We start from the raw sequence: 17,310 nt of genomic DNA on the forward strand, positions 1-17,310 counted from the left end.
CAGCCGGTGTGCGGGCCAGCGGCACCCGGGGTGTCTGCGCCGCAGAGCTCCCTGCGCGCTGGGCACGGTTCTGTCCCCGGCTCCCGGTGCCGATCCCAAATGCCAGCTCACGTCTCCGTGTCAGGAGGAGCCGGGCAACGCGCACGGGGTCGAGCCAGCGTTTCCAATAGCGACGCAGGCCGGGGGCTCCCCGAACGGTGTCTGCCTGGGAGAGGACGGGAAGTTACACGTTTGAGAAGTAATGATTTGCGAAGCTACGATGATTATTGGGTGGAGGATGGAAGTGCTTACTCTGATTACTGTGAAACCGCCCATCAAAGGGTTTCATCGATTGAAAGATCAAATAAACGCTGGGGGCTGGTCTCCTCTAGGAGATTTTATGGGTTTTCCTGAAGGTTTTGTTTTGTGTTAGCGGTGAAAAGATGTTTTCTTCATCAAGTACGTGTCGTGTTGCTTTGTCCTTTGTAGTCCCGCCACGCAACTTGGTCATTGACATCCAGAAAGAAATCGCCGTTGAAGGAGAAGAGATCGAGCTGAACTGCACCGCCATGGCCAGCAGACCCGCCACCACCATCAGGTGGTTCAAAGGCAACAAGGAGCTCACCGGTACGCGGTCGCCTCGCCGGCGCTGTTCACACAGCACGGAGTTACCCGCGACAGCCGGAGCGAGCTGCTTGAGGCGGCAGCTCGGGAGCAGAGGAACGCGTGGCCGGGTGGCTCTAGCGCAGCGGGGCCGGGCTGCGGTTCCTCCCGTCCCTGCAGTCACCTTGGCTGTGCCTGGGCTGCGTTTCTGCGCTGCTGCGTGTTGCTCTCTGCCCGCTTTTAGCTCCAAGTAGGATCATCTGGCTCGGGGCTGCAAAGGGTTGCAGTTCACCTTCACGTCCGGCTCTCTTGTTTAGAGCGCGTCGTCTCCGTTCAGCTGAACGTTCATTTGCGATGGGTCTCTGGCTCCCCAGGCCCAGTCGCTCCCTGACTCTGATCGCCTGTGACGTGCCCTTGGTTTAAGTCCGTGGAGCTGTGAGCCGGGTTGACAACACCTTTGTCCTGCCGGGCTCTCCGTGGCAGCCCGGACTCGTTGCCGGCGCCGGTTTCCGTGCCGGGCGCTGTGGATCCGCGGGGCAGCGCGTCCCGAGCGGCGCTTCCCGGGCGTCCCCTCCCGACGCGGCGCTGCCGAAACGCCCCAGCCTGTCGATTCTGCCCGTAATGCCGCTAATCTGGTTCATGGCTTTGCCAGCCTGTTGTCGATGCAGGAGCGCGAGGGGATTTGTAGCTCCATCGATTGCAGGCTGTGGGGATTTAGGGAGGCGCCAGGGGGTTGTTAAGCGCGGTTTAATCGGCGCGGGGTTGCCGTGCCCAGCGCTGCTCTTCCCTCCCGCAGGCAAGTCGGAGGTGGAGCAGTGGTCCGACATGTACACGGTGACCAGCCAGCTGCTGCTCAAGGTGGCCCGCGAGGACGACGGCGTCCCCGTCATCTGCCTGGTGGATCACCCCGCCGTCAAGGACTTGCAGACACAGCGCTACCTGGAAGTCATGTGTGAGTAGCAGCACTTCTAATGCTCCTACCGTGTGAAACTCTCCGCTCCGGAGTTCGGGGGCTATTCGTGACGTGATGAAATTACAGCATAGCTGGGGTTTGTATCCTGTTATTCAAAAACTGAAATCCAGGCGCTGGGTACCCGTTCACGGGTTGAACCGCGGCTTTTCCCAGCCCTTCCGCGAAACCATGGGTACATACTTTCCTTCTCTTAAGCAGTCACTTTCTGTACATAGAATTTGTGCCACCAAAGGTTCCTGGCTGGGCGTTGTCATTGTCAGAACAGATTAAATCTCGGTGTTTTTCTTTTAGCAACCCACATATCCCTTGGAAAGCGCTTCTGTGCTGCTGCCTCAACACCACGGGCCCTGCTGCGGGTTTACCCGCAGAGCCTTGGTGCCCTGCAAGGGAAACTCAATGTTGTGTGTTGTGAACGCACCGCACCAGCTGGGCTCCTCAACCAGAGGAGCGTGAGTTACGTGGGGGCTGCAGTAACAGCCCGGTTAGGGCCGGTGTGTTTTCTGTAGTGCTCTTGTTCAGGGTTAGCGATGCGCTTCGCTCCACGTCGGAGCCGCTGTCCTGCGTGTGAGGTTCGCAGGGCTCGGGAGCGGGTACCCGAGGACACCCGGTGTCCCAAGGTGCCCACCTGGGCCTGTATGGATTTATTTCATCCGCTTCGTTACGTAGCTTCATTATGAACATCTTGGTTACAATTCTCCTCTCTCTGAAACTAGCAGGAAATAATGTTCTGTAATGAGGAAAACAGCGCCGAGCAGATACCACCGAAATTGGCAGATACTGGATTTCTTGCAACTGTGCTAATGTGTAATTCATTTATGCAAACTTAATGTCCATTAACGTTTCTTGTAGAGCTCCATTAGCTTTAATAATACATTAGCACCTTGGTGAGGCTTGATCAAACACTTAACGCGGGGGAGGAAAATCCCATCTCCCCGGGTACGCGGAGGTGTTGGAATCCGGCCGGGTTCCTTCCCCTGGTTTGGAAGGGCGTCCGTGAACCTTCAGGCTCCCTTTCAGAAGCCGCTGACGCCCCGGTCGTTCAGTGGGGCACGAGACGCCGCTGTTTAGCAGAAAAACAAACGGCCTGGTCAGCCGTGGTTACCCTGGTTATCCTGGTTAGCTGTGGTTATCCTCGTTACCCTGGTCAGCCGTGGTTACCCTGGTCAGCCGTGGTTATCCTGGTTAGCTGCAGTTATCCTCGTTACCCTGGTTAGCTGCGGTTATCCTGGTTAGCTGCGGTTATCCTGGTTGGCCGTGGTTATCCTGGTCGGCCGTGGCCCGCGTTTCCGCCCTTAGCGCTGGTTTTAGCGTCCCTCGGTGTGTCCTGGAGCTGCCGGTTGGAGCGCAGCCAGCGCAGAGCCCCCTTGAGAGGGGTGGGCAGGAGGAGGGGGTTCAGTTTGCCCCTGGGCTCGGCTCTGAACTGAACTCGTGAAAGCGAAAGTGTGTGTGCGGGGAGGTGGCGGTGCTGTGCGAGGAGGTTGTGGTGCTGTGCGGGGAGGCGGCGGTGCTGTGCGGGGAGGTGGCGGTGCTGTGCGGGGAGGTGGCGGTGCTGTGCGGGGAGGCGGCGGTGCTGTGCGAGGAGGTGGCGGTGCTGTGTGGGGAGGCGGCGGTGCTGTGCGGGGAGGCGGCGGTGCTGTGCGGGGAGGCGGCGGTGCTGTGCGAGGAGGCGGTGGTGCTGTGCGGGGAGGTTGTGGTGCTGTGCGGGGCCGCCGGGCGGGCAGAGCAGATGGCCGGAGCGGCGCGGCGCAGAGCGCACCGTGCGTCACAGCCGCGCGCTCCCGGCGATCAGCGGCGCCCGGGCTCCGTGCGCTGGAGCGGGGCCAGACGGCGGCATTTGGCACCCGCTGCCGATCCGCAGCGCGGGGGACGCGGCTGATTCGGAGCAGCCGGGCAGAGCTGCGGCCGCGCCGCTCCCGTGTTTCCCCGCGCCGCCCCTCTTGCCTCCTCTCCTGCGGATCCCGCCCGTTCCCCCCAGCGCGCCCGCCTCGTCGCACAGCGCTGGCGCACGGGCAGTCGTGTTTCTCGGCAATGTTTTATTTTTCTGCGCTTAACGTATCCAGCTTGGGGCTGAGACGCGTGGGGGAGGGCAGGAGGATGGCGGATGGAGGTGGTTTTGGCCTGACCAGGCTGCAGAGCAGGAAGAGGTTTTTCTAACATGCAACTCGAGAGTTTGGTTGGTTTTGCAGAACACGGAACACCTGCACGGCTCTCCCTGGCAAGGGGCCGGCCCGGGCGGCGCTCAGTGCCCCCGCGGGCGGCGGTCGCACAAAGCCGGGCTTCCCAAGGCTGCGCTCCACGCCCCAGCCCTTCCCGAGCGCAGCCCACGCTGCTGGGCCCGGCTGCTGCCTGGGCCGCGGCTCCGGAACGTTCCGCAGCACAGGGGGGCACAGACGGGTGGCGCGTCCTCCCGTGCAAGTGCCGGCCTCGCCTCTCTTTGAGGTGATTTTCTCCAAGCGAGGCGTGTCAACAGCTTCAGGTGAATGAGGACCTCAAGTGTCACTGGCAATCTGGAGCGTTTGTGCCTCAGCTTGCTCAGAGGCGTAGCTGAGAACGTGTGTTTATTTTACTGAAACGTTCTCCTCCGCCACAGAAAGAAAGGTGCGGAAGTTGAAGTCTGCGAAGTGACCAACTTCGCTCCCTCCTACAAACCTTTACAGCCGAACGGCAGCCGCGCTGCGCTACCCGAGGGGCTGCGCTGGAGCAGCCCGAGCCCTCGCTCCCAGCTGACCCGGAGCAGCGAGTGCACAGCGTGTGCGGGGCAAGGCTCGTGTGCGGCGGCGGAGCAGCCGGAGCGGCCCTGGGGCTCCGTTGTGCTGCTGGCGGCTGAGCCGGCGGTGGCGCGTGCGCCGTGGCCCTCGGCGGCCGTGGGGGGCACGTGGACGGGGCCGTTACTGGAGCGAGACGGCCGGGGTGGCGCTAGAACGTCCCCGCTCGCTCTCTGCCGTCCGGCCCCGCCGGCGAGGGATGAAGGGCCGGTGCCTGGAGTGTAATTTTAGAAAGGAAATGAAGCAACAAAATGCATTAAAATGTCATTAAGGAGCTGAGTGGAACCAGACATTCTCAGAGACATTGAAGTGCGGCCTTTGTGGCACTTTCCTTATCTCGTTACGTGCTGCGGGAGGTGGAAGCGTCAGAGCCTTGATCTGGCATTTTCGCTGGGTGGGTATTCTTTTGGCTTTTCTGAAGTTACAATTAATCGCACATTCGTTTTTGTAATATCTACATGTGTACTCCTAAAATATGCACCGGTGGAATCTACTTCAGCCTCTGCTGTTATTAATACGATGGGAGAATTCTTTGCGCCCAGTTATGTTAAAATTGGCCGTACATGCTGTCCCGTCTCCGATAATCCTGGTATTTCTATCGAGTACAAGTATTAATTGCGTAGTATGCGGTGAGGTGATTAACATCAGTGGGATTTACCCTCTGGAGATCTCTATAGACGAGCCAGTGAGTTCTGTTCAGCGGGTGCTGACCCCTTCCGAAACTTTAATTTAAAGGTGGTTTGTTTTTTCTTTTGGTAAATATGCAAAGCACCACAAGCAGCCAAGTGTCGAGTTATTGGATTTTCTGGGGCATTAGCCACTCTTGTTTGTGATATTTCCCAGGTGGGTGCTCGTTTGCAAGCTCGTTAAAGAGGTTTTCAGGGAGGAAGGAGCTCACACGCGCGGGGCCCGACTGCCGCTCCCGGCGCTGAGCGGCACCAGGTTAGTGCGGGACGCAGCATGGACCCCGAGCAGAGCCTGGTGTCCCGGACACTGCCCACGCTCTGCTTGTCTTCCCCATCCCTGCTTTGGTGTCCTTTCCCCCCAAAACGCAGGAAGGCGGCTTTCGGCTGGGAGCGCGGCGGCCGAGGGGTTGGGGTTTCGGTGCTGTCGGTGGGCGGCTGAGGGTCAGGAGCCACCTGGGCTTTAGCAGCGTTTCCCGGAGCGGTTTTGCCGTTTTAACGGCTGTTTCGGTGCAGGCGGTGTTGCAGTGGGCAGATTGCTGCGTTGTAGGGGCCGCTCGCTCGTCGCTGGGGCGCGGGAGCCGCGGGTGCGATGGCTCCGCTCGGGGCGGCTGGCGCGGCGCCGCAGAGCGCGGACAGCAAAGCCGCGCTGGTTCTGTGCAGCAGCTCGGCGCGGCCCCCGTGCATGGTGCTGGATGGATGGATGAGACCGCGGAGCTCCTGATGAGAGGAGATGGGCGGAAATAATGGGCTTAGGGCTCCGCGAGGCTCCGGCCTCGGCGTAGCGCGGTGTCTCGGCTGATTAATGACATCTAAGCGCTATCGATGGAGCGCACATTTAAATGGATTAAGAAATCACTAACTGGCAGATCTGAAAGGATGGTCATTAGGGACTAATCGGCAAGCCACGGTATTTTTAGAGCAAGCGCGCTGACCGGTGCTGGGCCTGACGCTGCTCAGCGCTCCCGTGAATCACCCAGCTCGTACAGAGACCGGGCTGGGGGCTGACGGGGAGAACTGGGCCACGCACAGAGCAACAGGAGCAGGTCTGGGCCAGGCTGCACGCACCGTGGGCATCGAGCTGGCCCCGGGAAGGGACAGGGACAGGACGGGGATGGGGACAGGGACAGGATGGGGACGGGGACAGGATGGGGACGGCTGCAGCTCCCGTGCCGGCAGACATGCAGTGGCTGCTTGTGACAGAAATCTCATCAACCGCAGAATGGGCTTGTAATAAGTTTTTCAAATTGGTTGCTGCTACAGCGTAACCTTTAGACTGCTGGTATTTAACCTTGTATATCACTCTTAGCTTTTGAATGAATTTAGCTTAATAAAGGTGCCTTATTAAATTACTGGGCTGTTTTTTTAAGCTGCTAGGAATAGGCGTACTAGGAAATAGCTTTGGGTTGTTAGCTCTAATTGGCTGCCAGTGCGGTGTGTAGTGGCTCAGACGCATAGATGCGAGGGTTTGTTTGTGCGCAGTCACCCGGGGCGTGGAGTCCCCAGGTTCCCGGTGCCGGGTCCGGCTGTGGGAACGCGTGCGGTACGCGCTCGGCTGCCGCTCGCCCCGATGGCGGAGCAGCCCCGGCCCAGGCTGCGCGGCGCCGCCGGAGCCCGCCTGCTGTTAGCAAAGCGCTGGTCCAGGCTTGGGAGCCGTCCCAGCTTTACCAGGAGAGGCTGCAGAGACATTGGCGGAGCCTGCTCGGCACAGGGCGCCGCGGCTTTGTGTTCCCACGGAAATGGGGCTCAAAAGGTTTTCCGCTCTGCCCGCAGCACGGGCTGTAGCGGCACCGTGTTCCTGGCACGGGCGCGGAGGTGCTGCCGCAAGGCAAATAATAAATGGTGAGCAGATGGCCGGGGGGCTGGGAATTGTGAATGAGAGCGGGGAGCCCGAGCACGGCGTTTGAGATGCTGCTTGTGATTCACTTGCTGCACAGCACTAGTTCCACCCGCCCGCCCGCGTCCGTGCAGCCTGTGCGGGCTCCTGGCGCCGCCCCGCGTCGCTCGCGGCGCTGCGGGGCTCACCCCGCGCTCGCTCCCTGGGCGGCTCACGGCCACGCTGGGGGGACAGGGACCCCGTCTGCCCAGCTCACACCCAACACGGACCCATGCTGCCCTGTCTCCATTTGGCACGTGCAGAGCAGGAGCCGTGTTTTGGGGATCCTGGAATGTGAGCCATGTTTTGGGGACAGTGGAACATGAGCCATGTTTTGGGGACACTGGACCGTGAGCCATGTTTTGGGGACACTGGACCATGACCTGTGTTTTGGGGGCAGTGGAACATGAGCCATGTTTTGGGGGCAGTGGAACATGAGCCGTGTTTTGGGGCCAGTGGAACATGAGCCATGTTTTGGGGACAGTAGAACATGAGCCATGTTTTGGGGCCAGTGGAACATGAGCCATGTTCTGGGGACAGTAGAACATGAGCCATGTTCTGGGGACAGTAGAACATGAGCCGTGTTTTGGGGACAGTAGAACATGAGCCGTGTTTTGGGGGCAGTGGAACATGAGCCATGTTTTGGGGACAGTAGAACATGAGCCGTGTTTTGGGGGCAGTGGAACATGAGCCGTGTTTTGGGGACAGTAGAACATGAGCCATGTTTTGGGGGCAGTAGAACATGAGCCATGTTTTGGGGACAGTAGAACATGAGCCGTGTTTTGGGGGCAGTGGAACATGAGCCATGTTTTGGGGGCAGTAGAACATGAGCCATGTTTTGGGGACAGTAGAACATGAGCCATGTTTTGGGGGCAGTAGAACATGAGCCATGTTTTGGGGACAGTAGAACATGAGCCGTGTTTTGGGGGCAGTGGAACATGAGCCATGTTTTGGGGACGCTGGCACCCCAAGCATCCCCGTCCCCTCTGCAGCGCGGAGCCGCCGGTTCTGCTGCGAGGAGCATCTGCGGTGGGGATTAGGTTGGAAAACGTTTGTGCTGTAGTCATCTCAGGAGAGGATTTACTCGTGGAGCTTATTCCATTACTGAAAATTATGAGAGTTTAAATTGGTTAAATCCTGACACGCATCTTTCTTTTCGGATCTGTGTTATTCTGTAGGAAGCATGTTAATGAGTTAAACACACTTAATAAAATGCAGCAAGCCAATATTTTTGGTAGCAGTTACTCTCAAAGGCAATAGAAACATTTAAATGGCTTCAACCTTTATGCATACTGATTTTTTTGCCTGCCTTTGTTCCTTACAGTTGAGTAAATTCCTGAAAAATATATATGGCTTGATGGCGTTTGTAGCATTGAATTGATTTCTTGCTCTGATAACATTTTGGCTGCACTTGGGTTGTGTTTCCAGCCTGGGTTTCAGCTGCAGCAGGTGATGAAGTTTTTAATTGTGGGCTCTAGGTTTGTGGCTTTTCTTTTTCCTGCAGGCTCTCGCTGAAGCGTTTCCGAGCTGGCTCCCTAACTACAAACTCTCTAATTCTCCGGTTATTTTAGGGTTTAGCGGAGCTCCGTTTGGACGCACCGGAATCTTCTGTTGCTGAAGCGGCGGCGCCGGTGGCCGCGCCGCGTTGTTTGTAACCGCGCCCAGCGCCGTCCCCGCTCACCTGTGCCGTTCTTGTCCCGCAGATAAGCCCCAGGTGCGGGTGTCTCAGAACTACCCGGTGCAAGGCCTGACGCGGGAGGGCGAGCCGCTGGAGCTGACCTGCGCCGCCTTCGGGAAGCCACAGTAAGTGGGACCTCGGGGAGGGGACGCGCGGCGGCTCCGGGTGCCGCTCCCCGCGAGGGCGGTGGAGCGGGGGGAAAGCAGACGCCCTCTGCACCCGAGCGCCCGCTGCGCGGCCAGGGCGCATTTCCCTTTGCACGGGCTCCCGTGCGGCGCTGCCGGCTCACACGCGGCGGGGCCTCGGGTGCAGGCGGGAACGGCCGTTGTGTGCGATTACTGTGCCACACGAGGGGACCCCCGGGGTGATCCCTGCGGGGACCCCGGGACGTGCCCGTCCGCAGGGCTCCGCTGGCGCCAGGGTGCTGTGCTGGCCGCCGCGCAGCGGATCCCTCAGGTAAGGCAGCCCGGCTGCTCGCACCGGCCACGCGATGGTTTTCCTGCCTCTCCGGTGCCCTGTGTGGTTTCTGTGAAATGCGAGTTTGATTCTCTCTCCCGTTCTGGCCATGCCCTCGAGGCTCGCTCCCGTAGCTGCAGGAGTGTGTGCATCAGGAAGGTCCTGGCGAGGGAGGGCAGCTCTTCTTCCACACCTCCATTGTTCCCATTTGAGTTTTGTCGACTTTATTTTTTCCAAGACTACTTTCTCTTCCGCTTGGATTTATGGCTGTCGAGTATTTACTCTCCTTTTTTGTTTCGTCATGTTCATGAGACTCGTGCAAACATCCCTGCGCGGTGGCAGCGTCCCGGAGCCTGCCCAGCGCTGCCGACTCCCACCTCATTTTCTGGGCTCCCTCTCCCCAGTTTGGGCTGGTGGGCGCGCAGAGGCTGGCACGTCCCCCTCGCCACCGAGCCTGCCCAGAGCCTCTCGCACCGCTCCCCCACTCGCTGTCATCTGGGGATTTAATGAATAGGCTGCTTGACTTCTTTCCCTTCCAGGCGATGAATAAGACATAGGCACGTTAAATAAGACAGACACGTCTCCGGCAGCGTGCCACTTACCGTTACGGTGACGCTAGGAGTCCGCTTGTGTAGGTCACTTCACCTGTGTCGCTCAAAGCGCAAGAAAACACGCAGTAAAACGAGGGGCTGTGTTTGCCTCTCTGTTTTTAAGACAAACAGATCTCATAAAATCCTTTACAGAGGTTTAAGATGAACGGGGACGTTTCTCCACTTAAGCAAAAGCATCACTCTGCAAAACTGGGCAACACGCACACTGGGGGAGGGAAGGTTGGAGGGAGACGAGAGACCAGAGAGCAGAATCCCCGGCTGGCTCTGAGCAGAGGGCCTTGGTCGGCTCAGGCGCAGGAGCCCCCAGCCCGCGCCGGAGGGCAGCGGGTCCACGGCACCGCGCCGCGGGAGGCGCAGCCCGGGCCGGGACGTCCCTGTTGCCACGTGCTGCCCGGACCTGCACCCAGAGCGCCCCGCGGGTGCACCCTTGGTCCAGAGCCTCACAGATTCCAGGTTTACTGAATAAGCGAATGATTAACCACTAATGAACTTTCTTCCTGCTTGCATTAGTGTTTTCAGACAATTTAAGGTGTGGATACAGTTTCCTGTTGGGTTAAAATAAATGTAAATAGAGGAAGCCCGATAGCATCTGGGCTTGAGTAGCGCAAAAAAGTATGTGTTATTTCTTTGCAGTGTTTCTTGGTTTGGGCTTTCTGTCTGTGGATGAACTATTGAAGATGCCATCTTTACCATAGGAAAATAGTAATGTGCTTGTTTCTTTCTCTCCCTCCTCTGTAGGCCTACGGACATGAGGTGGTTAAGAGTAGATGATGAGATGCCTCAACACGTTGTAGTGTCTGGTTCAAACCTTCTCATTAGTAACCTAAACAAAACAGATAATGGTACATACCGCTGTGAGGCTTCAAACGCGGTGGGGAAATCACATGCGGATTACATGCTGTTTGTATACGGTACGTGAGAAAAACCACCGTTCTTCTAGACTCATTTCCACGCGATTGCAACGTGCCGCGCTCGGAACGCTTTGCCGAAGCGACCGCTGTTGGGCGCGCGGTTTGCGGGAGCAGCGCGGCGGGCGCCCCGCGGCGGGCAGGGGACGCCGCGCTGGGGCCGGCGCTCGCCCCTTCGCCGGCTGCCGCAGCCGGGAGCAGCCGGAGCGGGGCTGCCGGGGACCGGCCGCGCTCTGCCCCGCGGCTCTCCCGGCCACCCCCATCCGCCCTTTTTGTGGCTCCTTCTCCAGTGTCCTCAGCGACGGCCCGAGGGGGTTCAGAGCCTTTCATTGGGTTAAATTATGAAAGAATCAGCCAACGTCCCCAGATAATTGCAAACCAGTAAATAAACGGAGGAAGGAGGTGACTCCAGCCGATCTGTGGCCGCTGAGCAGACGCTAGAACGCGTCTCAGCATCCTTTTCAAGCGCTGTTAAGCACCTCCCTGAATGCCTCAGCTCCTCGGCGTTGCTTGGCCGCTGCTGCGAAGCTGGCGCCCCTGTCGCGGGACGCTGCGTGCAGCGAGGATCGGGAGGCGCCCGAGGAGCCACCCCGGGTTCAGGCCCAGCAGTGGGGGCTGCGGGTGGGCGCTCGGCCCGTTGGCGGCGGCTCTGCGGCGCCGGGCTCGGCCGGGGGTGCTGCCCGTTCCCGGGCTGGGGCAGGAACGCGCTTTGCTCTCGGTTCATTCCATGCAACAGCTGCTCGGAGCTCCGCAGCCCAAATCCTCCTCCGCTCGCCCTACCTGGTTCAGCAGTTGGCATCTCCTATCCAGATGCCACTTGCGCATGAGCCTTTTTAAGCCCAGCCTCAGAAACCTGCCCAAAGATTGAAGATAAAACCAAAACTATAGTTTAGAGCCGCAACCGAGCTCATCTGCTGCATCATCCAGTGGTTTTCTAGTGCCTGTAACTCTCAAAAGATTCCGGTTTACAAAATGAAGTCAGATATGCATTTATGATGGAGTAATTTGTGTGCTTATGGTACAAAATACAAATACGTTCTTTACATCGGTGCTTAAAGAAACAGCTGCTGCTGTTCAGACGCAACAGAGAGATTGGAATAGGAGCCAGGCAGCTGCCGCGAGCTCAGACCCATGGAAGGTGTAGCCAGAGGCCACGTGCGGCGGCTCCCCGCGCGGCTTTGGTGCTGGTTTGGTGAGCGCTGGGCAGCGTCAGTGCCCTGGGAGTCAGAGCTGGGAGTCTCGCAGTTGTTCGTTAGTCGGCATTTTGGATACGGGCGAGAACTCGAGCTCCATCGGTGCCCAGGATGAGGTCCGGGAGGGGCACAGGTTCCTGGGGATGTGGACCGCGCGCTCCGGGCATCGGGCAGGTGTTTCAGCCACGCCGGGGAGGGCTCCGCGTGTCCGTCAGTCAGGAAGTGGCTTTACCTCCCATCGTGTCCCGCTTCTGCCTGTTCAGGAGTGTTCCGGCAGGACCCGGCACTCTGGGCGGTGTGAAGAGCCCCATGAAGCGTTTGGAAGGGAGAAAGTGGAGGTGCTGGCTGGGAGGCGGCGGAGCGGCCGCGCGGGGGCCATGGCCGGCGCAGCCCCTCGCCCGGGCTGGCACCGCAGGGCCTTCTGCACCGGGGCTGCCAGCGCACAGGGAGCGTCTGCAGCGGAAGGAGGGACCTGCCCCGGGGGCCCGGGGCTGGCAGGGTGGCAGCTGCTGGCGGTGTGTGACACACCTGGCCCTGCAGTGTGACACACCTGGCCCTGCAGTGTGACACACCTGGCCCTGCAGTGTGACAACTGCTGGCGGTGTGTGACACACCTGTCCGCGCAGCGTGACACACCTGTCCCCGCAGGACGCGCACACGCACCCGCCGGGCTGGGTTCCAAACGCGTGTGGGTGCTCATGAGCAGGTCGGGGGCTCCCGGCCGGGGCGCGGGCGGCGGGGTGAGGGGACGGGCTGTAACCGCTCATGGTCTGACCGTGAAACCCCGTCCCCAGCCAGAGAAGCTGCCGGGTCGCGCCCCCTCGCTTCCAGGACACCGAGTGGAGCATAGGAAGGTGCAGCATATAATTAGAGTTAGATGTATTAATTAGGGAGTCTGAGAGAGCTCGCTCGGAGATGAAAGCAGCAGATGCGTTAGGGATGAGGCGCTGACGCGCTGTAGAGGAAACCTAAAATCAAAAGCCCATGAAATGTTTCATGCTCTATTACTGCTGAACCAATCCGCAGTTCAAAGTCTTCCCGACTACTTAGCGCATTCAGTTTGATCATCCGGGCATGGATACGTGTTCTTCCCTTTACATCTCCTGTCTGCCTTGTCCTGCCCGGCGATGGCGCTGGGGACGTGGCCCTGGACGCCACGCGGGTGCCGGGAGGGGCGGCAGCGTTTGGGTCCCAACAGGTCCCGTACGTGTGGGACGTGGGTCTCGGTCACCAGAGGAACGTCCCCGCACCCGTGTTTCTCATTAGCTGTGCACTGGAGCAAAACCAAGGGCGTTCGACTGAAATTGTCAGAAAAACATTGACTTTTTTTAATTAATACACCTTGGGGAAATTCTTCATACCTTGGAATGGACGTTTAGCAATGGTGGTCTCATGTCTTTATACTTATTGCTAACTCAAGCAGTTTTGAGGCCCCGCTGCCGCGGATCCGTAGAGCACGGGGTGGGCGCCGCGCGGGTGGCGCTGGGGGTGGGAGCGGAGCCGGGCCCTCCAGCAGCTCCCCCGGACCAGCCCCGTGTCTCTGTGCGTGTGAACCCTCCCTGTCCTGGAGAGCGTGCAGTTTATTTTCCGTGTTCTCTCCCATTCCATCTCTCCCATTTGTGCTGGATTTTATTTGTGCTTTTTAATTTTTTTTAGCATGGTAGAAGCCAAAGGGGGGGTTGGGGGCCAGATCCTGCAGCCGGGGCAGCCCCGCAGCGTTGGCTGCAGCTGGCAACCGAGCCCGGGGCAGGACCTGGCCCGAGGTCCCCGAGCCACATGGGTGTCCCCAAACCCCCTGGGTATCCCCGAGCCACCTGGGTCTCCCCAAGCTGCCTGGGTGTCCCCAAAGCCCCGGGTGTCCCTGAGCCACCTGGGTGTCCCCAAACCCCTGGGTGTCCCTGAGCCACCTGGGTGTCCCCAAACCCCAGTGTCCCCCCGTGGCTCGGGGCCGCCAGGCGTCCGACAGCCGCGCTGCTTCTTTGCCTCTTGTGTTCCTCTGATCGCAATTGACCACTGTTGTGTTCTGCTTGTTTTTTCTTAATTTGCTTTTTTTGTTATTTTCCTTTTTATATTTTATCCAGATCCCCCCACAACTATCCCTCCTCCCACAACAACCACCACCACCACCACCACCATCCCTACCACCATCACAGGTACGGTACCTTCATAACCATTGGAAATGTCCTGAATGTTTATTGTCTGTTGTGTCTCTGAGCCGAGCATGCAGCCTGGGGAGGAGCAGCCAGCGGGTCCCTCGTGTGTTTGTGGTTTTCCTCCGGTGCCACCGCGGCGCGGGTTCCGCGGGCTCTGAGAGGCAGGGCGGCCGCGGCAGGAAAGGCGGCTCATCCCGGGCTGGGGCTGCTACCGGCGCTTTCCGAGGGCGGGTGAAGCAGCCTCAGAGCTCGTTTAATCCGGGCGGTCGTTGCAGCTCAGCCCCGTCAGCCCCGTTCCTGAGCAGCCGGCAGCAGAACGCGGCTCTGCAGTAACTGCAGTGGCTGCAGTGGCCTCGCGGGGCTCCAGGTGCCTCTTCTCGTGCCCAGGGCTGGTCCCTGTCTGTTCGCTCCCTCTGCCTCCCTCTCCCGAGAAGACAATTCCACCCTCAGTTCCCGTGGATTTGCAGCACCTGTAGGACCCTTTTTGAGGAGCTGGCTTTAGCATTTTAGTTCTTCCCTGTTGTGTGAGAAAAGATGAACGGAGCAGCCCGCTGACCACGAGGCGCCTCTGTCCCTCTCACGCATCCGCACACCCCTCAGCACACCCGCTTTCTCGGCTCGTCAGGAAGGCCTCGCTCATTTTGTGTGATCATTTGCATTGTCATTTTTCTGATCTTTTCTTTCAACTGCTGCTTTTGCTTCTTTTGCTTTCCTTTTGTTTGTTTTTTGTTTCTTGGGGTAGAGGTGCCGGAGCGAATGTGGGAACGGAGCGTTGAGCAGCTCGCGGCGCAGCGTTTCTCCTTCTGTACCCGTGCCCTGTGTGAATGCCTTAACGTTTCATTTGCTTTCCTGACGCTGCTCAGCTGGCTCCACGTGTCCTGCTCGGGCCGCCTGTGGCTTCTCTCTGAGGTTTCCGCGCTGGCACGGAAGCAGCCGAACCTTCCTCCCCAGGTGCCTTCGCCAGCCCTCGCCACGCTCTTCCTCCTCCCGCAGGTGCTTCTAGCCCATGCAGCTCCGGCACCGGCCGGGGACGCTGGAGACGCCGACACCTGCCCCTTTTTCACCTGCTCGCTTCGTCCCGATCCTGGTTTTCACTCCTAACTTCACCAGCTTTCATTTCGCAGTAGTTTCAGACTTAAGGTCTCCTTGAGAGCCGCTGGCAGAGAAACCCGGTCCCGCGTGTCCTGCTGTAAGTGAACACGTGTACGCTTTTGTTTTACAGTAATTTGCTAATGCTTGCGGTGAATTTTGGAAGGTCGAAAGGAAGCATTTGTCTGGATGCTTGACTGATGCTGTCACGTTTGTGTCGGTGCCGCGGGACCTGGGCCGTCCCGGTGGTCGCCCCGGGACTGTGATGCTCGCCAGCCGTCCAGGGTCCGGGCTGGGGCTCTTGGTCGGACACGGCGGGTTTGGGGTTTGCTTTTTCGTGTTTTCCAGGTGGTTCTGGGCTCTGCTCCGCTCTGCTCCCAGCCTTTGGGCGTTGCAGAAGCCAAGGGCCGCGGGAGGTTCTCAAAGGGGCTCGAGGTTGGGAGCGTGTGCCTGTCCTTCGTTTTTCTCACACCTTTTTTTTCAATGGTGGAGGAGCTAAAACTCCAAACTTGCTGACATCGTGTTGGCAAAACCCAGGTGGGTCTGCACCAGCCCCTGGATGCCTTTCTGCGTTGGCTGCGACCTGCTGACGGGGCTGGACACGCTATGGAAACGTACCCTTGTGCGCTGGTTGCAGCAGCCGCTGCTCGGGATGCGCAGGAGGGAGATCGGTTAATGGCGGTAAGAGAGGTGTTTGGGTTCTTCCCTGGCACCGATCTGGCGCTGAACTTCCTTGACGTGTCTTCACATCTTCTGCCCACAAGTTCAGCTTTTCCCACACGGAGCAGCGGAGGCTTCGCCCCCCTCGTGCAGCCGCGTCCGTGTGCGCTCCAGCCAGCACCTGCGGCTCCAGGAACTTCTGCTCTTCAATAGTGAAGAGACTTTGTAGCAGGAAGAATTAGGTCAGATTAACATAATCTCTAGAATTACATAGCATAGTAGTGTTGAAACGCTATTTAAAGCCTCAAGAGACAATTGATACCTTAATTCCCGTCATCAGCAGAAGGCTGAGCCGTTCTCAAGCGCGGCGGCAGCGCTGGGTGGCAGCCAGGGTGGAAACCGCCCCTCGGGAGCAGGGGCTGAAACCAGCCTGCTTGCCTCTGGCCCCTGCGGTGACTCCGGTGCAGGTTCCGGTGCCAGGCCTGTCCCGGGCCTGCCACGGCTCCCATCGGCCGCTCTGGCTCGTGCGTGGGCCCCGGCGCTGTGTCCTGGCCCGCGACGCGGAGCCAGCGGAGCGCTTGGGGAGGTCTCTGCAGAGCCAACGCGCTGCTTTTGGCCACGAGAAGGAAAAGCTGAGCAGCCGTGGAGTTTCCAAACCAGCTCGACCTCTAAAGCTCTTCCTCTGTCACCGCGGCTTCGCCTCGGTGTAGGTGCTTGGAAAGATTTCCTGCTTGACAGTTTGATCTTTTTCATATATCCTCCAGCTGCATTGATATTCCGGCCATCCTTTGGAGTTTCAGCTGTTATCGCTGGCAAGCCCTTTTTTATCAGTTCAATTTGTCCTTGTGGCTTTGTTCATTAAGATGTACAATGTGATACAGCAGAGCAAACTGCATAATTTGAATTACCCCTGCAGTCGTTCCTTGACACGCTGGTTTTGGACAGCTGTTGTTTCCCGGGGGATAAAGGTTCTCCAGAGCAGCAAACCCCGTCCTGGCGCTCGCTGCGGCTCAGCCTTTCCAAGCGCCGCGTTGCCGCTGGCCTGGCGTGGCGCACACCCCTCCGCGCCCGGGGGTCTGCAGCGTTGCGTGAGCCTGCACGTTTGCGTTGGGCACGCTCTGCAGGCGGTGCGCGGGTGTCTTGGCGGCGCGCGCGGCGGAGGTCTGGGGTGCAGGGTGTTTGGAGCTGCAGAGCCCGCGCTCACGGCGAGCTGGCACAGACCCCACCTCAACCCCGATCCCCTGCAGCGCGGCAGGCGGCGCTTTCGGCTGAGGGATCCGGGTGCTCGAGGCTCCCGTGAGCTGGGTTGGGAGCACGAGGAGCCGTGCGGACCCCCTGTGTTCCCTCGCGAGCGGGGTCACGGCTGCAGGCAGCTGTGCCGCAGCTGGAGCGGGTGACGCGTGGTGGCCGCGCTCGGGCCGGAGCCGGGAGCAGCGAGGTGCCGGCTCTGGGCACATAAAGACCACGTTTCTGTTTCACCTCAGGTGCCTGGGAAATAATAGCGCACGAAAATCTGAAATCTTTGAGAAGAAATAGCGTGGCAGGTTGTCAAAGCCTGAGTGGGCGCGCCAGGAGGGCGCCTGGGGCGGGGGGGACGCCGGTCCTGCCCTCGGCGGTTCGTTCTTCCCTGGCAGGGGCTCTGCCGCCGCCCCCGCGCGGGGGCTCGCCCGGCGTTTGCTCCCC

General features: G+C 59.4%; 2 protein-coding genes across 11 annotated transcripts in view; one reads left to right on the top strand and one right to left on the bottom strand.

Annotated features, from left to right (window-relative positions):
- Positions 1-17,310, bottom strand: part of PAFAH1B2 (platelet activating factor acetylhydrolase 1b catalytic subunit 2) — a 457,510-nt gene that overhangs the window by 334,230 nt on the left and 105,970 nt on the right. The window lies entirely within an intron of this gene.
- The window catches only part of CADM1 (cell adhesion molecule 1), a 102,173-nt gene that overhangs the window by 66,522 nt on the left and 18,341 nt on the right, over positions 1-17,310 (top strand). For 6 of the 10 annotated variants that reach the window (XM_071798827.1, XM_065855689.2, XM_065855691.2 and 3 more), the window contains exons 4-8: positions 469-606; positions 1,379-1,534; positions 8,583-8,682; positions 10,363-10,535; positions 13,807-13,878. In XM_071798827.1, the coding sequence (XP_071654928.1) occupies positions 469-606; positions 1,379-1,534; positions 8,583-8,682; positions 10,363-10,535; positions 13,807-13,878 (639 nt within the window). The remainder of the gene's footprint in view (positions 1-468; positions 607-1,378; positions 1,535-8,582; positions 8,683-10,362; positions 10,536-13,806; positions 13,879-17,310) is intronic. The other 4 variants (XM_071798829.1, XM_065855692.2, XM_065855694.2 and 1 more) reach the window with 1 other exon arrangement.

Source organism: Patagioenas fasciata, chromosome 24 (assembly GCF_037038585.1).
Source record: "Patagioenas fasciata isolate bPatFas1 chromosome 24, bPatFas1.hap1, whole genome shotgun sequence".
NCBI lineage: Eukaryota > Metazoa > Chordata > Aves > Columbiformes > Columbidae > Patagioenas > Patagioenas fasciata.